This window comes from Hypanus sabinus, chromosome 25 (genome assembly GCF_030144855.1).
Source record: "Hypanus sabinus isolate sHypSab1 chromosome 25, sHypSab1.hap1, whole genome shotgun sequence".
In the NCBI taxonomy this organism is placed as follows: Eukaryota; Metazoa; Chordata; class Chondrichthyes; order Myliobatiformes; family Dasyatidae; genus Hypanus; species Hypanus sabinus.
In genome coordinates this window covers 41026716-41048302 of record NC_082730.1, presented here as the reverse complement: position 1 = coordinate 41048302, position 21587 = coordinate 41026716, and the positions used below count along the sequence as shown (strand labels likewise).

Here is a 21587-nt window from a genome sequence, read left to right as displayed (position 1 = left end):
TTGGATGCTAAGCTTTGAGCTATTGATATTCTTTCAGCCACAACTCAGTGATGCCCACAATGTCATAACTGCCAATCTGTAACTGCTCTACAAGGCCACCTACCTTATTCTGTATTCTGTGTGCATTCAATTATAACACCTTTTGCCTTGTATTTTTCACTCTTTTTGATATGTCCCCCTGCCACACTGCAACTCATCCCACTGAAAGCAATTTTGCCCCATCATTTGCCTGTCTATAACACTCATTACACACTGCCTCTACTTGTATAGAACTCCTCCATTCTCAGCCTTACCACTCAGTTTCCCACCCCCTGTCAAATTAGTTCAAACCCTCCCAACAGTTCTAGTGAACCTCTGGGCAAAGCACTGGTTCCTCCGAGGTTCTGGTGTAATCCGTCCCTTTCGTACAGGTCATAACTTCCCCGGGAGAGATCTAGAAATCTGAAACCCTACCTCCTGCACCAGTTCCTCAGCCACACATTCATCTGCCAAATCACTCTATTCCTACCCTCACTGGCATGTAACACAGGCAGCAATCCAGAGATTACTACCCCGCAGGCCCTGCTTTTCAGCTTGCCCCCTAGCTCCCTAAAATCTCATTACAGGACCTCCTCCCTTCAATAAAGCTTCAGTAATTCTACATCCTTCTAATTTTAGCAGCGTTGGATGAGCAGACTTTCTGAGGTATTGAACGTTAATTTTAACAATATGGAAACACATGCACGTTTCAGTTTTTTAACATATTATACGGGGGTGCAATAAATTGTCCAGTAAGCTCGGTGAGGAGGAGAAATAGGAAATATACAAGCACTCAGGACCATGGCTCCAGCTACACTCTGGTGTTCTGATCCTCTACCTGAGGGCTGGTTGTATACAGGACAGACCCCAGACCCAGCCGCTCTCTGGAACTCCAACTTTTGGCCATCTACACAATCATACGCATTTCTGAACAACTGGACACTGCATCACTAGTGCACTACTTCAATTATTAAAGAGTAAAACAAGAACGATCTTAACGAGTAAAATATTTAACTGAATAGATATTAACAAAATGTAAATTCTCTAATACAAAGTTCACTTGCCACTGATTCCTTTAATTTAAATGAATGCAGTTGCTGTCCCGGTGGCTGGTCTAAAACTGCGGCCAATTCAGCAGGCAAGTTTTATGAGAAAGTGCTGCAAAGCATTTCCAGTGAAGGACTATCTGTCAATTAGTATAACATGGCCCACTGCCAGTGATCAGGGAGAAATATCTACTAGCCATATGGAAGTGAGAGGACAACACAGGTGTCTTCAATGATAGAAGCAAGCACCATTAAAAAGAGAACAGAATCATGTCATCCTCAATAAAATCTGCATTTAAGTTCCAACCTAAAAATGCTTGAAGCTAAATTATGACGGATACAAGAAAACTAAACTTTAATAAAGGAGAAACAACACAGGTGTCTTCGATGACAAAGACAGATATTAAAATAACAGGATTGTTTTGGCCTCAATCCAATTGGAAATGAAATTCCATACTGTTAAAACACAAAATAAAATATGATTCATTGCCACTGCACTTTAGCTTTACTATATTAACAATAAAAAATGATTGCATATGAAAATGCAATGAATGAAGTACATGATTAAAACCTGTTGAACATGTACCACCTGAAAGTTCATGCAACTCACCTCTGTGCTGTTGGAGATGACATCTCTGAGAACTTGGAACTTTGCTGTCGCATTCCTTGCAGTTTATTTTGACTTTCTGGGACTGCCGTGGGCTTTGCAGAACTTGCTGCAGTTGTACATTCAGAATCTGAAGCCACTGCTTTTGCCTTGGCCTTCTCTTTCTCTCGATCCGTTTGATTTACTGGACCTGAACTTGTACGCCCCAAACCAATTTTTGAGGGTTCTTTCAGACGTGACACAGGGATGCCTCCTTGCTTGCTACTGATGAGGCTTGGGTCAATGTTGCTACTGACAGGTCTATTTACACCTGCTCTGCCAGTGATGCTGACAGAACTTGACTTGGCTGGACGGGGCAGGCTTCGGTACTGCACTGCTGTCCTTGCACCTGACGACATGAAACCATCATTGTTTTGGGATACGTCAAGGCTGGTTTTCCTGGAGTTGGTTGGCTTAACAGGAATGCCTGTGGACTTGTGAGTTTTCCCAGCAGGTGCAGAGCTTCCACCACCTGTCATTACCGTTGCGGTGCCCGTCGTAGGTTTCTTATAGCCAAATGAACCTCCAGTGGAGGGCCTGGAAATTCCTGATGGAGGTTTTCGTGCTTCTCCAACTCTGTCCCTACTAGCATCAGATGAAGATCTTTGCAAGCTTGTTCCTTTGAGAGCCAACTTTCCTTTGTCTTGGACCTTAGTATCAATTTTACCTGCAAGCACAAAGAAGAATGAAGTCAGGAAATTGTGGCAAAATGATGTTTGTGAACACTATTTTCTAACAGGATTGGATGAATCTCGTTTAAATTAATCCAGATAATCTAGTAATCAGGTCATCAGGAAGTAAAGGAACAGAAACATAGCTGCTACCTGAGCATCATCTCCTTGCAGCTACCATTGAGCAGAAGGTACAGCTGCTTGAAGTTCCACATGACCAAGTTCAAGAGCAGCTACTTCCCTTCAACTACTTGGTTCTTGAAACAACCTGCACAACCCTAATCACTATCTCAGTAAAGCAACACTATGATAGTTTTGACCACCTTGGTTGTCTTTGCTTTTTTTGTCCTAATTGTGTTCTTGCCTGTATAATTTAGATCTTGTTGTCTCTGATGCTACAAAATGCTGCTGCAAGCTAAATTTTCCATTGTATCTGTGAATACAAGCACTTGCGCTTATGACCATAAACTTAATTTTGACTTTTGACTGAGCAACCCTTTCTCATTTGGGGCGGGGGGGGGGAGGTGTAGTTAGAATCAGTCAAACAGTAGCTTCTATCTAAGGCCCAATGCTGCGAACATTGGGCCTAGAATTTCTTGTGAGCTTGTAGGCCTTCACTTCATTAACACAAGGCACTCAAGATAAACAAGTAGGTTGTGGATTCAGCTCAGTATGTGTTGGCACCAGGGCCATATGCATATGTGGTGGGGTGACAGTGCTTTGCAGGGGAAGGTGGTCCATAAAGGATAGTGAGAGAGAAGAACGTTTCAGCACATTACCATGGCAGGATAAGTCTGGGTTCAAAGATCTGTGGGATATTGAATGATGGAATAGGCTTGAAGGGTCTTGTGCTGCTATATTTTTCACTAAATATCAACTCTATCTTACTTCTTGGTACTTTGTAATCTCGAAGTTTGTACCTCTTTTCTTTTATTGCCCGTTGTGCATATGCCACTGCACTGTTATGATGCATCAACCAAACAGGTCTTCTCTGCAGGCACATTCATCTTCAATAAGCAGCAGCATGTATTTTCTGGGCATGTCCACTGTCAGAATAACTGGCAACATGCTGCTCCCTGATGTAATTATCCACCAAAGTCATAAGGTAGGCTTGTTCTACTGTGACTCATAACTTTCACTTTTATACCCAGAGGGTAAACCAATTTATTTCTCCATGGGCAGATGGTAATAATGTGGGAAAAGTCAGGACTGCTGCCATTAAACTGAAAACTGGCAGCAACTTTGGGATTTCTGTGCTGGTCGAGCTTAGAGCAGGGATCATAATATTATTGTCGACAATCCACTCTAAGCCTCCACTGTTTGAGAGTTAATTCAATAGACTAAAGAGGAATTTCTCAAATACTTCTGAATGGAGGTGTCTGGAAATTACATCCATTTATACACATTTTAATATGTAATTTGAAAAGTAATTCCTTTGCACCTTTTAAGATTGTATTAGCAATCCATTCTAGCTCAATAAAAGATCATTTGGAAGTTGGTCTGAGTATTACCAGGCAAGATTCACCTCACCAGCTCTGATATTTCTCCACCGTCAGGTACACATCAAATGAGATCATTCAGAGTGCAAGACTAATTTATGTGTTAAATAGCAGAAATTAGCTGACAAAACTGTTGACAGGAGCATGCAAGGAATATTGGCCATGACGTGAATTAACTGGGGATATTAGCCCTTTGTTGACCATCACTCCCTGTTCCTCACTCTTGCTTGCTCTGTAAGTGAGTTTATACTTTGTAAGCTACATTATAATTATTGCCAAGCAACTTTTATACATTAATAGCACATTCAAATAAAAGGTAAAGCTATTATTTGTGTTGTAAATCCCCAACATAAAGACATTTAAAATGCACCCATCTTAGTTATTTTAATATTCTAACTAGTTCATTTGTGATGCTTTTGTTTCAACTTTAATCATATTGTGTTAATTCAGAGAGGAATTCTTATACAAACATATAAAGTTATGAAAGGGATAGATAAGTTAGAGGCAGGAAAGTTGTTTCCACTGGTAGGTAAGACTAAGACTAGGGGACATAGCCTCAAGATTCGGGGGAGTAGATTCAGGATGGAGATGAGAGGAACTGGTTTCCCAGAGAGTGGTGAATCGATGGAATTCTCTGCTCAATGAAGCAGTGGAGGCTACCTCAGAAAATATATTTAAGACAAGGTTGAATAAATTTTTGCATAGTAGGGGAATTAAGGGTCATGGGGAAAAGACAGGTAGGTGGAGATGAGTCCATGGCCAGATCATTTAGGATCTTATTGAATGGCAGAGCAGGCTCGACAGGATAGAGGGCCTACTCCTGCTCCTATTTCTTATGTTCTTATGTTCATTCAAACCTTTAACTATGTACGAATGTTGTATGATTATCAAAACATTTTGCTTCATGTGAAGACTAATGTAACTACTGTGGAGGATCTCTCTGAATTGACGGATGAGAGTAAAAGATGTTCTCACTACAGAGGTTACTTGTTCGTTGTAGGGGGCTTTCTTAGAAATCAGTGGTGAGTAACTTTGCCTCAACTCTCACTAAAAATTCAGGACCAATATTTGCTTTCTTCCCCCCATCATTCACAGCTCATAATTATCTTAACTGTGTTTTGTTCCCCGCAGGAACCAAAGTCCCTTAGCTTTGAAGGCCCTGAGAAAATTTACCTCTCAGAGCCTGAAGGAGCAAGTCTTATGTCCCAGTTTGAGCAAAGTACCCATGAAAGTGATTTTTTTAATAACATGCTTTGAAGAAATCCGTCACTTTAAAGTATGCATTATGAGATTAAATCATTTTATATAATTAGTGATGGCTGGATTTAGAAAATAAATCTATTTAATTGAGAGTTGTTTTTTAATGAGTGTGAAATACATTTTTGATTATTTTTACATCCACTAATTGGGAATATTTAGCATCTGATATGCCTGACCAGGACTTGAGATGTGACAATCTGGTCTGCTGTGTTCACTTTTGAAGAGCAACACACCCTACGTTGCTGACCAGGCACAACATGCTTCCAAATTCTAAGGCAGATTTAAGTTATTCAGCTTCAAGCTTTGAAAGATTCTGTACAAGAAAGAGTCCAGGAAGCCTTTAGAACAGAGTTCAACTAATGATGTGAACTGGTTATAGCAGGTGCATGGTACCGCGTGCGTTTTTATTCAGGCAGAATCAGAATCATCTGTAATATCACTGACATATATTACGTTCTGAAAGTCGTCACTTTGCAGTGTGATACATAACATACAGAATGGAAAGAAAACTTATCAGTCTGATTTAGATCTACATACAGAATTTATAATTTCTTTGTTATACAAATATTGTTTTACAAAACAGAGATTTTAAAATTAAAGGAGCATTATCAGTGTGCACCTATGCCCTTCCGAGAGAGTGCACATATCCATCTGTGACAAAAATAAATCATTCATGATTGTTGCTCTTTCATAGTCTTCTGGGTAAAGGCAAATAGTGCTCAGTGTCCTTAAGCTACAGTACCAGATTTGACCCTGACCTAAAATGTCACATCCAATTTCAACAGAGCCAGGAGTTGTGCCCAGTAATCTTGGGCTGGCGAAGGGAAAGTCACTCTGTGGCTTGACTCCTGATTGATTTCCAGAGACCCTGCTGCAAGTAAGATTGCTGCTAGATTAGATGTAATTTTAAAGCCTCTTTGGCCTAATAACCTTTGGACGTTCACTGACTTGGTTCACATGTAAAAGAGGGGTGGCCACTTCGATGGGATCAAGGAATACCGAAAAACAATGCAATGAACAAATCTGGAAAAAGAGTAAAACCTAGAAATAATACGAGACCTTGATTTTTGAATGAAATTCTATACAAACAAATTCTACACAGCTTAACTGGAATATTGCAGCAGAGTACAGCAGGGATGCTTATCAGAAAATGATCCAGCTATTAATGTCAACATGATAGAATCATAAAGTTGCACAGCACTAAAATAGTCACCTCATCTGACCATGATAGTAAATTCCACCTTCCTGTAGACTCCTCTACCCCTGGAAAAAAACTATAACATTTGACAAACAACTGAGTACCAAACTGTGGTACACTTGCCACCTCCCAGCGAGCCAATTCTGCATCCTATTTCTCAAAAGCCTTGCTGAAGTCCATGTGTACTGCTTTGTCTTCACCAGGTTGTTAGGTCACCTCCCGAAAGCACTGAATTGGATTTCCCATGCACAATGGCATGCTGACCTTCCCAATCTGTCTGTGTCTCTCCAAATGATTATAAATTCCACCCCAAAGAAAGATGTCCAACAGTTTCCCAATTGCCGCTGTAAGGCTTTCTGGATTGTAGATTCCTGCCTTGTCCCCACCACCCAATTGTTTATAGGACCAACATGAGCTCCTCTCCATTTTTCCAGTACCACATCCAGGGCTATAAATTATGTGTAAATCACTGTCAGAGCCCCAGAAATCTCTTCCCTTGCTTTCTGTAACACGCTGAGATAGATTCTATCAGGCCCTGTGGTCTTGTTCATCTTAATATGCGTCAAAATCTCAGTGCTTTGGCTTCATCTCCTCATCGATTTCCTGGTGATAATACTAATGCAAAGTATTCAACTAGAATACCACAAATATCCTCTGATGCTATCACTCCAAAATAAATGGAAGGAATCTTGCGTTTTGTAAAATATAATCCAAATCATGAGATGGTAAAGGCTTATCCTCCGTGTTAAACATGATTAGTAAATCTGGGACTTGCATTCATGCGTTGTCAGAGTAAGAAATCCCCGATGGAAAGCTTCACGTGATAAAGTAGCATTTGCACGCTGTCCAAGAGTCAGTTCTACTGAATCCAATGCAATTGAGCATCAGAATAAAGTATAAACAGTAGCAGCTGTGCACTATACATGTTTGGCACATGGTTGGGGACTATTTCCCTGTCCACTAGTGACCTAAAAATGGAAATTTTGATTCCCCACATTTCACTGTGATGGTATAAGAAGGTTAGCCTTTATATGGTTTTCTAACTTGAAAAAATGTGCTTTCAGTTATTACTTCATAAATTGCAGAGTGCAAATAATTCTCCCCCCCCCCACACACACACACACACACACACACATTTTTCATCTTTTGGAACCATATGTTCTATTTCTAATGGCCTCATGGATTTAATTCCTGCTTATTCCACTGCTATCTACGTGGCTAAAACATTATGAGTTAATCAAACTTTCAATCAGCTGTTCTAGGATTAGCGTGCAGCTGTTGCACTGATCCAGGATCTGACTGTGGGATGCACCAAGGCCAGCCTTACAATATTACGCTGCCCCATTTCTTCTCAGGGAAAGTGAAATAATGGGTCAATAGTGCACATGTCTGTGTTGTCAATGTCTCCCCTTTCAGCGCTTGTTAATGATTCCGACCAAAACCATCAGTGCTTAGCTGTATAAATAGCAACAAATCTGGGACTCCATATATGCTGTTTAAAAAACGTCTGTCAGCTCTTTCCACTGCTGGACCCCATTTCCAGTGCTGGAGGTCATTCGCCCTGAGATTCCCCCAATAACCTTGGGGTAATCACCTCTTCAATCTGAAACCTGTCCACCTCTGCATTTTGCAGCTTTCATATCGCTTTGTATTTCTACTAACTATACTCATTTCTTTGCTCTTATGCACTGTTCATGCTTTCTCTTTGTAATTAACCCCATCATCCTCTGAACCAGATGATTTCATTTGTACTCATCCCCAGAGCAGCACCGAAGTCATTTCGTCCTGGTCATCTCTCCCTACACTCTCTGCAGCTCTTCATGTCATTCCTGGCTCCGAACCGGAAATACTACTTCAGTTTCTCTTTCCGCAGCCTGCTGTGTGACTTGCTGAGCATTCTCAACATCATCTGTTCTCATTTCCGAGTTCCAGCATCTGCATTTTTGTTTTAAATTTTCACTTTGAGGTCTCAAGTGGGAAAGGATCACCAGATGATAGCAAGCAACATCTCCATTAAGAAATACAAGTCACACCAACATCCGAGATATTCTGGGGAAGGATCATTCAGATGGTATTGAGAATGTTAAGGCCACTTATTTTACCTATTTAGAGATACAGTATGGCATTATCTAGCAACCCGCCTATTTAGCCCTAGCCAAATCACAGGACAATTTACAATGACCAATTAATCTATTAATCCCTAAGTTCAAAGTAAAATTTATAATCAGAGCACATACATGTTAGTACATACAACCCTGAGATTCTTTTACCTTCAGGCATGCTTAGCAACTCCACAGAACAATAATTGTAAACAGGTTCAAAGTACAAGTTGTGCAAATGCAAACATAAATAAATGGTACTAAATAAGAGCATGAAATAACAAGGTAAAGAGTCCTTAAACCAAAGGTTGTGGGGCCTGAGGCACTTGTACTGGTATGTCTTTGAAGAGTGGGACGTAACCAGAAACCGTAAGAAACCCACATCGTTCACGGGGAGAACATGCAAACTCCTCACAGATGGTGAACTCCAGAACACTCCACGCTGTAATAACATTGCACTGACCACTATACTACCGTGCGTCAGGAACACCCACCAAACTCATCTGTACCTCCTACCTCACTGACCGAAGAATCGCAGTTCCCACATCAGTCACCTCAGAACCCACTAAACCTGACTGGATACCGAAGAACAACAAAATTCAAATGGAAAGGAAGACTGAGAGACACTGAAAGCTTTTAGAACAGTCCAAGCTGGCAGCAAAGTCTTGCAGACTGTCAAAGCTTTCAACAGTCCTCTGGGAGCCTGGCTTCCTCAGTAACCTCTCAGCCACATTCAAACCATGTCATTGGAGTCCATGATGTTTTCAGCAGCAGGTTTGCATTTCCACTTCGGGACCGACTACTGGTGGGAATGGAGACTACAGGAGACTAAAGCCAATCACGGCAGTCTGCAGAACGGTGCAGATGACGCTCTCTAGAGTTGCAACCTGGTTCACACATTTAAGAATTTAGGGACAGAACTGGAGAACCATTTTATTTAATTATTTTATTTAATTAAAATGGTTCTCTTAGCTACAATTTAACCAACTGCTTCAAACTTAGATATGTAGGGCAAAGAACTATTTATAGAAGTAGAAATTATGCAGCTTTATTCAGTGTTCATTCAAAGGAGGCGTCAGCTTCATTACTGAAAGTAGAATTCTCCTGTTTAGGAATACAATTAACACAAATTTAAAATGTTTCGCTAGGCTTACACATTGATAAGTGAATGAGAATGACAAACATTCCCTTCCGTGGAAATGATTTATACTTCCTGATGAGTCCAATCAGATTAAACAAGGCTGAAAAATCAAATTTATGACATTGAATTGAATTGACACAGTGGATAGAAACTGACCGTGATGGCAAATTCACTGAGCCTTTCCTTTTGAATTATGCAGGGCATTAAAGCTAATTCATGAGCACTGGAAGTTCAACACATTCTCAATAACAATCAGAGGTCAAAATTAGGTGCACAATGAGATTGCCCGGCCTTCAACAGTCAGTAAAAACAAATATTCATATCCTTAAGTTACTTATCACAACTTAATACTGGGCATAGATCCACTGCTCAGTAAATTCAATTTTTATATCAGCGATCTGTTTTTTTTTCCCCAGAAGGAGAGCCTGCTTTGAAAGATATAAAAATGAGAAAGTAAAGCAAATGTGAAATATATTTTGGTTGATCTACAAGAGTTTAATCTAACCTGGCATTCCATTTGAATGCCAAACAGATAGATAATAAATCTGGTGTATTTTAATCAGCTTGAATGGATTATTTGGCTTATAAGCTCTTCTTGGGCTTCCAGCTGGTACAGGTATCAATTATAACCAATGTTTCGATAACAAACTCTGCCATCTTCATCAGGGACGATGCCTTGGCATGTCTAGTCCAGTGGTATTTATACCCCCCTTAGTCCGTCCCTCATGGGTGGATGAGGACTAACCAATCAGGTTTCTGTTCTCCCATCTTGTTCACAATCGAATTCCAGTTCTTATTCGGACTGAGCCTTCGTCTTTGTTAAAATTCTTTTCAATGGCTTTCTTTACCAGGGGGTCCTAAAAGCCATTGGCATGGCACAGTAGTTTTGTGCCATCAAAGTCAATCCTATTGCCATTGGAAATGCAATGTTCTGCCTCCGATGATTTCTCTGAGAAACCCAAATGGATATGCCTCCTGTGCTCTGGGATGTGGGCTTCTACCGGGGACCTGTCTGGCTGATATACGCTGCTCCACATTCACAGGGAATCCTGTAAATGCCAGCCAACCTGAGTCCCAGTTGAAGACAGCACTTTAAATGAAGCCTCACTGAGGACTAATAAATAAGCTACAGCCAGACCCTACTCTCCATTGTCTCTAAAGTAAAAGTTAAGTACTGGGATTACTAAATCTGTGGTCTTGACTCCCTATGGTAAACTCTCCCCCTTATCCACTGACACTGCCCCTTCTCCTGACAATTGTCCAAATTGGAACTAGACCATTCACAGCCTTAATTGAGTTTCAGACCACATATCAGTTGGCACCTCTGCCTCCTTCCATGCAGCAGCATCTTTGCTTCTGTCACTCATTGTGGGAATCCTCATTAGTCAAGATTCAAGGACATTTATTATCAAATAATGTGTAAATTCCACAGCCTTGGGACTTGCGTGCTCACAGGTAGCTATAAAGCAAGAAACCCAAAATAACCCAATTAAAGAAAAAATAAAAATAAAAAGACCAACACTCAATGTGCAAGAAAAAGAAAAAAATACAAATCATGCAAACCAATTGAAGCGAACAACAATTCAAACTAAATCTGAGTCCTTAGGTCTGAACCCTGAGCAACCAGGAGCAGGCCCAAAGCCTCGCTTATCATTTCATCATATTAGCAGGCACAGAGCAAAGCAGTCGGGGCAGCTTTCATAGTCTCAGCACCATGGAGGTGACCATCATGAAGATTGAGCGAAATCGGCTTTCATCCCCACCGACACCTTGTCTTTTCAGTCTATCTGGGCTGGCATTTAAATTGACCCCACAACAGAACAGTAAAAGGCTCTGGTGGCCTGGAGGTTGCGGAAACAGCGTATCATACCTTGCACTAGGACCCAGACACTGCAGCTGCGAAAGGCTTTGGGCCTAGATCACGCCACCCAGTGACTCACCCCAGGCCCAGATTCTGTTGCCCAGCCTGAAGCCTCTCCTAAGCTCTTCAGATCAGCTCATTGCCCAGAGTAATCCAACTTGCAACCAGGCCAGTTGAACGAGCATTGGAACTTCTCTGCCCGAGCTCTGAATTCACCCTTTGGAGCCCAGAACGATCCAACCTTTCTCCCGGCCAGCTGTACAGGCATCAGAACTCCAACTGCAAAGCCTCTGCAACACACCATCTCAGATCATCCCCCGAACTTGCCTCACCATCCCCCAGCCCCTTCACTGTTTGCCGCGATAATTTAACACAATTTACCACAGAAAAGGTATTTTTAGTGATATTTTTAGACTGATTTCTTATCTTTTTGACTACCAGAAGCTGTCACACACATTCAGTAGCATAATCTTGACCAGAAGATTGCAGATTGCTGATTGAGAGGTCAATTAAGTTGGTTGTCTGGACTCTCAAGCTACATTTAACCATCATCCTCTGCTTACAGAGCTAAAATGTACAACCACTGTGCAATGCCTCAGTTATGAAGTCTCTTTCTTCATATCTCTGCAAGCTAGTTCAGATTTATGTCTACCAATTGTGTTTCTAGCAGATCCCAAATGCAATCACTCCATCATTGCTGTCTTGGCTTCAGCTACAAGGTCGGAAGTTGACGAAATCACCATTATTACAGTTGCTCCCTCTTCTCTCCTTTAAGTCACAATTTAAAAACTGGCCTTTGACCAAGGACTTGGTCATCTTCCTTAGTACTGTATTTCTTTGTAGCTCGGCTTCAATTCTTTTTAACTTCTGTTTTTAACACCTTGACAAAGATGGTAAATAAATGAAAGTCATTACTGTATAGTGATTTACCAAAAAGGAAACGTAATCCTTTAACTTCCTGCTAGCATTTACAACTAACAATACCTTTATAACTACATTTCTTATTTGACGTTGCAATGTTATTTCAATATTAGTGACAGTGGTTCGGTTGATTTGGTTGATAGTGATTCCACGTGGCTAAAATAAATATATTATTTGCCTAACCACAGAAGAGCAAAAGTACTTACTTAAAAGATTAATTTGGTACCTTCCTATTAGGTGAAAAATTTGTCCTTAATGTTAATCTTGCTGCCGAAACAGATGAAGTCACGTGGATATGTAAATGATCATGACTATATATCTTCATAAGCTTCTTTGCAAATATAGACATGTGTTAAGTATATAGAGGAATAAAGAAAACACATGCCCAGCAGGGAAACGTATTTGAAAAGAGCTCAGATTAAAGACTAATGGTGCTACAGGCCTATCTTTGAGCCACACTTTCTTCAAGCTTACTTCCTATGGGGAATGTGAATTTGTGACTTCACAGCTATATGTGAGAAGCTAAGTAAGTGATATTTGACTTTATGATTAATTCTGGACTAATATTTTATTTAGGCGCCAGTGGAATCATCATGGTTTAGATCATTCAAAATATTGCCTTAGATTGCAAGTTCAGTACTACATAACTGAACCTTGTACAGGTTACATGGTGATAATCGATATCTCCTGGTAAATTACAAGGCAATAATCCAATCAAATTCTATAAATGAGATAATTAACTGTGAAAATGAAGCAAGCTCCTTCTAAGATCCAAATTTACATTTGTTCTGCAGAATGACAGAATTGCTTTTCTAAATTTATCTTGCAATATGCAACCAGTCAGTTTGTTGTTCACCATTGTGCATTTACCGACTGGTCATGACACCTGACTACCAGGAACAGCAGGGTAGTAATGTCATGAGATGGCAAGAGCACAGACAGAATAATGAGATATAAGCCTGAAGATCCTTACATCACAATCTCATGACCAATCCATTGCAGTGACTGACCCCAAGACAGCTATCAGCAGGCATTAAAGATGTGTTTGGCAAACCCCTAGTTTTGGAAAGATAGGTACACTTTGGTGTGATCCCAATTCCACAATATCCACACTACTAGAATAAGAAGAAAACGATGAAGATAATTCTAACAAAAAGGAGAATTGAAAATAACAGACATCCCACATCCGTGAGTTGAATTGGATTAATGACTCCAGTTATTGGAACTGGAGTACAATGTGCAACCACAACAATACTGTGTTAACACAAACAACTAAGCATGACTTCAAATTTCCATGGGGTACCTGGCCGTACAGAGGTAGCAAACTGCACAAGTTGTGAATGCAAAGGAAAAGCACTTCTAAAGTGAGGTTACAAAAGAGTTGAAAGGTAATTTGGCCAAGTTGGAATGGCTTTATGGGGATAGGACAAAGTAAATTATCAGTGAAAGCCAAAAACCAAACTCAAGGGTAGAATTTGCCCCTCTACTGCTCTGAATATAGCTAACCTATTTCATAGAAAATTGACAAACTGGCACGAATCAGAAACAGGGGAAAATTTGCAGATGCTGGAATCCAAGCAACACACACAAAATGCGGGAGGAATACAGCAGGCCAGGCAGCATGTATGGAAAAGAGAAAACAGTCAACTTTTCAGGCTGAGACACTTCATCAGGACTGGAGAAAAAGGATGAGACGTCAGAATAAGAAGATGGGAGGTTGGGAGGAGGAAGAAGTACAAGTTAGTAGGTGAATGGTGAAACTGGGAAGCGGGAGGGGTGAAATTAAGAGCTGAGAAGTTGATTGGTGAAAGGGATAAAGGGCTGGAGAAGGGGGGATTTGATAGGAGAGGATAAAAAGCCATGGAAGAAAGGGATGGGGGAGGAGCACCAGGAGGTGATGGGCAGGTAAGGTGGTAAAGTGAGAGTGGGAAATGGGAATGGGGAAAACTGAAGGAGAACTGGGGGCAATTACTGGAAGCTCGAGAAATCAATGTTCACGCCGTCAGGTTGGAGGCCACCCAGATGAAATATAAGGTGTTGCTCCTCCAATCTGAGTGTGGCCTCATCACACCAGTAGAGGAGGCCACGGTCTGATGTCAGAATGGGACTGGGAAGCAGAATTAAAATAGGTGGCCACCAGGAGATCTGTCTTTTTCTGGTGGGTACAGTGTAGGTGCTTGGCGAAACAAACTCCGAATCTACGTCAGGTCTCACCGGAATTACAGAAGCCCACACCATGAGTACCGGGTACAGTACCAACAGACTGACGGGTGAAAATGTTTAGCATTTTCAAATATAAGTGACATCTAGAGCAATTCATGTTTCAATTCTGCTTCACATTAAAATTTAGACTCAAAATTAAGCCTTCTTCTGGATCAAATATCAAATCAATACAGTCTGAGTCTCCTTGTGAGCTCTTTATATAACTATTTTTTTTTTAAGCATAGGCTCCACTGATACCTTTTAAATTTTAGGATATACACACGAGAGGTGATTGATAAGTTTGTGGCCTACAGTATTTTCATCTCCTTTTATGTTAGGCCACAAACTTATCAATCACTGTGTGTGTGTGTGTGTACAGTATACTTAATTAAATGCACAACAATGAAACCAGCAAACAATTTAGTGTACTGTTTAAATGAGTTTCAGTGATTTAATATTAAGCTACCCACATGTGCTATATCAGATAACTTTAATAAAATACTTATTTTGCATGTTGTGTATTTGCAGCTGTACTAATAAAAAAAGAACTAAATAACAACTCTGAAATCTCCTGATAATTTAGAGGAAAAAAAAATCATCTTTGCATTCTAAAACTCTGCCCAGTTACACTGATTTATGGACTATTGTGCAACTGTGTTTGTGTGGAAAGCTGGGGGTCCAAATTCTCTTTTAAAACAACTCAAAAGTTTTACACAAAACTTATATAGCAAGGAATAGGATTTCTATTCCATCGTACATAATCCTCACACTGACAGCTTGCAAGAAATTTCTTAAGGCACAAGGTGAGGATGAAAAAAGGTCTCCCTGATGTCAAGCAACTACCTAGAAGACAACACTGCATTATCCTCAGCAGCCGATGACCATCAGGTTAGTCACTGCCATGAACATCTTCAGCACAGATAGACAGTTGTTAGAGAATACAGTTCTCTTTCAATAATTCCAAAAAGCTACCCAGAGAATTAAAATCCTAAAAAATAGCCACAATTTTGAAGCCTCAAATATTTGGAGATTACTGCTTATCAATGCAAAGTGCTCCCAACATCTCTGGTTTTCTACATTATTTCCGAGTCATTCACAAATAACATGCATTTTGAAATATATATGCAATAAAGTATTGTAATATAGTTTATTAGCTTTGTTACTTGCCAAAGAGTTGCACTTCAGACCATAAGATATAGGAGCAGAATTAGGCCATTCAGCCCATCAAGTTCAGTCATTCCATCATGGCCGATCCCACTCAACCCCTTACACCTGCCTTCTCACCTCTGATGCCCTGACCAATCAGGAAGAGATGAACTTCCGCCTTAAATATACGCATGGACTTGGCCTCCACCACAGTTTGTGGCAGAGCATTCCAGATTCACTGCTCTCTGGCTAAAAAAATTCCTCCTTACCTCTGTTCTAAAGGGTCACCCTTCAATTCTGGATCCTAGTTCCAGAAACTCCCACTTTAGGAAACATCCTCCCTACATCCACCCTATCTAGTCCTTTCAACATATGGTAAGTTTCAATGAGATCCCCCCCCCCCCCCGTATTTTTCTAAATTCCAGTGAGTACAGGCCCAAATCTGCCAAATGCTCTTCATACATTAACCCCTTTATTCCCAGCATCATCCTTGTGAGCATCGTCTGGACTCTCTCAATGACAACACATCATTTCTGAGATATGGGGCCCAAAACTGTTAACAACACTCTAAGTGTTTATAACACCCAGCATTGCTTCAACATTGCTTCAGTGGTATTACATTCCTGATTGCACCACCAGTGCAATTCAAGGGTTTGGTCACATTTGAGAAAGATTAACAGGCCTTGACTTACTTGGAGGAAACAATTTTGCAGCATGGAATTCAAAATGAAATTAGCAAAATAATTTGATGAGAATGTTGACATCCAGAAGGATTAAATTTCATTCAGCGCAGTTTCTGTTGGATGAGAGGAGGAAAAATACATTGGAGAGAAATCTGAGGCATGTCTTGGGGCATAAAAGCAGCATGTGTGGATCCCAGGGGATATGTGATGCATCACCATCTGTGAGCCAGCTTCAGTCAAAAAGAGATCACTGCGATATTTTCCAATATTATTAAGGGCTGTAAATGGTTTGTTTCCACTTCAGTGTCTCAATTCTAAAGGGAAATTCACACAACAGCCATTGTCACTCTGTTGATAGGTTCCAAGACAGTTGTATTGAGTGAAGTGAGCAGGTCAGTGATGTTAGAGCCCAGAGTAATTGTTGTGGGTTCAAACATCAGCAGTCATGAAGAAGAACACTGTATGGATCTCCCCTGACAGGATAGGTGATGAGGGAAGGGTAACCAGGAGAGAAAACTGAGCAGTTCAGGCTAACACCTCTTAGAGTTTAAAGGAATGAGAGGCAATCTCAATGAAGTATATAAAATACTTAAATTTGAGTATACAATAGAAGATAAGAACAGGCCTTTCAGCCCACAATGTTGTGCCAAACTAATTAAATTAGAAACTAAATGCCCAACGCAACTAAACCTTTCCGACTACACAATCCCCATATCTTTCCATTGTCTGCAGATTCATTTGCCTACCTTATGAGCCTCTTAGACAGCTCTATCAAAGATTCAAAGCACACTTAACATCAAAGAATGTATAAATTATACACCTTGAAATCTGGCAGCCACAAAGCAAGAAACCACATGACCCAAGTTTAAAAAAGACCAAAAGCCACTGCACAGAGAGGGAGAGAGAAACAAAACACAAATGTCACATGAACAATAAAAGCTAGCCTACTGAATTCCAATCAGACTGAGTCCCAGATCTGCTCCTGGAGCAGCCGGAGTAGGCCCAAGCCTTGGTGTCCAGCTCATCACACCAGCAGGGCAGAAACACACAGCAGCCAGATCAATTCACAGCCTTGGTATAGTGGAGAAAGGAATGAAAATTCACAGGAGAATGAGCAAAATCAACTTGATCCTCGCCTCTGTTCCCAGCACTCATGTTTCCAGTCTATCTGTGCTGCCATTTAAATTGTCGAAGCACCAGCTAGAGCCAGACTCCAGGACACAAGCCGCCCAGCCTGGGACCCTTTTCGATCTCACAAAATAGGCTCAGTGCACGTAGCAATCCAACCTCACGGCCGGGTCAGGTGCTCGGGCATCAAAACTCTTCCAAATCAAATCGCACACTCCATCTCCGGCAGCGATGCAAACTCTTGTCTGAGACACTGGCTCAGGCACGATGCAACTTGTAATGTCTCAGCACGGCTCATCTCCTGAACTAGCCTCACCTCCGCCTACCTCCTCACCACAATTTGCTTCACCATTTTGATCCCGATTCTTATTCCTATACCACTGCATCATCACATACCCGCCTTCCTTCTCTCCTGTCACCCCAGATAAACTAACTTCCAATCTCTGTGACCTCGCAGTATATTCCAAAAGGCCAGCGAGCTGCCAGCAGCTGTCTCACTGAACAATAAAAAATAGCATAAAATGGAGCAAGAGTTGCCAATTTGAACTTTTAACCTTTCTACCCAGCTCAGTTTTTTCAAAATCATGGCTCATTTTCTACCATGGTTGCAATATTACCATACCCCTTACATTCATATGTGGCTTGAATGTACTTGGTGACTTAGTGCATACAGATCCCTGGAATTCAAAACCTTAGTCCCAATAATCAACATCTCAAAATGGTGAACTTAAATAAATATATTTTGACTGGATAGGATAAGCTCAAACAACTCAAGTACTGGCAGTACCAGTTCCGTTTCTGACTCTGTCTTTAAGTCGGATTTGTATGTAAGTTGGAACAGGGACATCTGGTATTATGTAGCGTCAGTTAGTCAAACGTTTGTCTTAGTATACAGTATATATTTTACTTTTCTATGCATATAAAACACTTAAGAAACATACGTATTTCAATAATTAAACCACTGCATTGCTTAGCAATAATTGTAGCTTTCATTGGGGCAGGGTCTTTCACATGCTCCATTATTCTCACTTTATCCTTTACCTGTATCCTTTGAAGTTGTTCCGATCATTGACCGAATGTAGCCTAAAGATTTTCTAACGACCGATGGCATTTCACCTCTATCTAATCACTTTATTATTTCCACTTTATTTTCAATCGCGATCATTCTCCGTCAACGGAACAGAAAACTGCGGATTTTATGTTCTAGCGCTGAGCTGCAGTGAACCGTCTGATTGACCTATCAGAGCTCTCTTTAGGAACTAGTTGACTTGATCAGTATCTCTGATCTAGCTATTGTTCATGATCACACTTAATTAAAAAAAATACAGGAGCAGCTGCGGGCACTGTGTCTTGTGCTGCTCCGGGTCCTAAAGTCCACCCGCACTGAGGCAGGTTAAATGGGAAAGTGGGACGGTGCTGACTGGAAAGGGGTGTCAGGCTGAATCTTGCTAAGAAATATTTAAGCCAAATACAAAGTTACACACGCAACACAGTGTTAACGGCAACAACTTAAAATGGTGGACGACGTCATGATCCGACTTAAAATGGCGGACGGCATTTTCCTCCCTCTGTTCGTAAGTATGAGTTGTCAGTAAGTCGGACATTCGTAACTCGGGGATTGCCTGTTCAAGAAATATACCTAGAAGAATTCAACTCAATTCAATGCATGCATGTTGTATAAACAGGTACAGCCCTGAATGCTGACACAGCTTACAAAAGCTCCTTTCTTGAAGGAAATTTTGAAAGCCTCAACAAATGTCACCTTCCCTTTTTTGAAGCTTAATAGGTTAGTCTGCAGTTCACCAATAACGTGTCTACAGTTCCAGTCACCGTACAATTGAAAATTGCAGCTGTGAGCCCAGCTCATTCATCGGAGGAATTAAAAAAGACAAGATTATGGGATAGTGTAAAAATAAATATCTGCACGTGCTGTGTTAAATATGATTATTGTAATTGCTGTTCTTTTGATAAATACTTACTAGATATATATATTAATATGAAAGTCTTCAGGCATACTGCAGACCCTGGGTCATATCATACCTCGATCACTTGCAAGCCGGATTACATTTTATTTGGCTTTCATTGTGTCTTGTTCTAATTACTGGTGCTTAAGGTTTTTATTGTAATGAACGTCACCAAGAGTAAAACCAAACAAACACATGTTAAGTTATCCAATAATGAAAAATGACAATGAGTAGTTTTTTCAAACCTTCACCTGATGCGACAATGGTCAACAACACATCTGTCGCACAAAATTAGTATCAGAATCAGGGTTCAGTATCACAGGCATATGTCATGAAATTTGTTAACCTAATGGCAGCAGTACAATGCAATATTGATAAGTATATAATAAAGAAAACAAATGAATTGCAGTAGGTATATATGTATATTAAATAGTTAAATTAAATTAAAAAGTAGTAGTGCAAAAACAGAAATAAAAATATGAGGTAGTGTTCATGGGTTCAATGTCCATTAAGGAATTGGAATGCAGAAGGGAAGAAACTGTCCACGAATCATTGAGTTTGTGCCTTCAGGCTTCTGTATCTCCTTCCTCATGGTAGCAATGAGAAGAGGGCATGCCCTGGGTAGTGGGGACCTTTAATAATGGGCATAGCTTTTCTGAGACACTGCTCCTTGAAGATGTTTTGGATACTATGGAGGTTAATTTTACAACTTCCTGTTGCTTTGTAAGTTGGCTTCATGTTTTATAAGGATTTTCTCACTGTCATTAATGGCACCCAAAGTTGGTCATCTCACCAACAATCTACATTAACTTCCAGAAATGTTACACTAAGTAATACACAGTTTTGATGCTATTGCATTAAGAACAATTACAAAAAGAACCCTAAATTCCATGGAGAACATGCAAATCTTTGCATAAATTAAAACTTCTCAAAAGTGAACCTAGTTCCACATCAATAAAAAACCATTAGAATTATAAAAAAACATTCTTATTTTGATATAAATGAATTGCAGTATCCTGACAAATATTTTCTTCTGAAATCTGATACACTTACATCAGTTTTTATCACCGGTTTCATTTCAACATTGGTAGTTTATCATTAGTCACGGTGGCAGAGGTTACATGGAAGAAGCAGAAGAATGGGGTTGAGAGGGATAATGCATCAAGCATGATGGAATGGCAGGGCAGACTTAATTCTGCTCCTATGACATGTCTTATAGCTGTAGTTCACTCGAAAGGTTTGGAAAGACTGAAAAAACATAGTCCAGAACAGAAGATGTCAGAGACATTGATTTTCTGAGCATTTCTGGTTGCCTTGAGGGACATGACACCAGGGAGAAAAAATAGGGTCACCTAAGGCCAGGAGTCAATGAAGCCATCAAGGTGAACAAACAACTGAAAGTGGGAACTCCAGGCATGAAACTACATGCTGGGAGCATGCAAGTGGCAAGACAACATTCAAGGAGAGAGAAAGAAAGTTGATGCTTCTGGTTATAAAGCTATGAGAATAAAACTGTTTTAGGTTGACTAGCGGTTGTTGAAATAACTCTCAGGTTCCTCTCATTTTAAGGAAAGCTGCCTAATCTGGATTCAGTATTTCTCCCAGCTGTTCAGTTGAGGAAGACTTCCCGCTCATTTCTCTTTGGTATCACTCAAGGCTAGAAACCTGTTATCAACATCCATTTTTGCTAAAAAGCATGGAATATCCACATTTATTTTCAGAATTGGAAGAAGCACTGGAACTTTTTAAAAACTTGGATATTAATTCTATTCCTCGCCCTTGTGATTCAGCCATTGAATAATATTTAACAGTTCCTCTGATCATTCCAAAAAAATAACAATTTTTTTAGGGGAAGGCATTTCCGCTGGTTCTAGCTTTTGTTTTATTTACTGAAGTCCAGATGTGATTATATTCATGAATTTAGATATGAACTCTGTGTTATAAACAGATATTAGTCATAGTACTAAATGTTGATTTGTATCCATGAACAAAATCTCTGTACTAACACATGATCTGAATTTGTGGAGTCCCGAAAAGTTCTCCACAAGGCAAACATCCATTCATAGAGCACCCTTCACACTTGAAAACATCTCTTAATTGCTAC

At 40.3% G+C, this 21587-nt stretch overlaps 1 protein-coding gene across 2 annotated transcripts in view; it reads right to left on the bottom strand.

Annotated features, from left to right (window-relative positions):
• LOC132381196 (neuron navigator 1-like) overlaps positions 1–21587 on the bottom strand; it is a 752075-nt gene that overhangs the window by 244937 nt on the left and 485551 nt on the right. For both annotated transcript variants that reach the window (XM_059950487.1, XM_059950488.1), the window contains one exon: positions 1675–2377. In XM_059950487.1, the coding sequence (XP_059806470.1) occupies positions 1675–2377 (703 nt within the window). The remainder of the gene's footprint in view (positions 1–1674; positions 2378–21587) is intronic.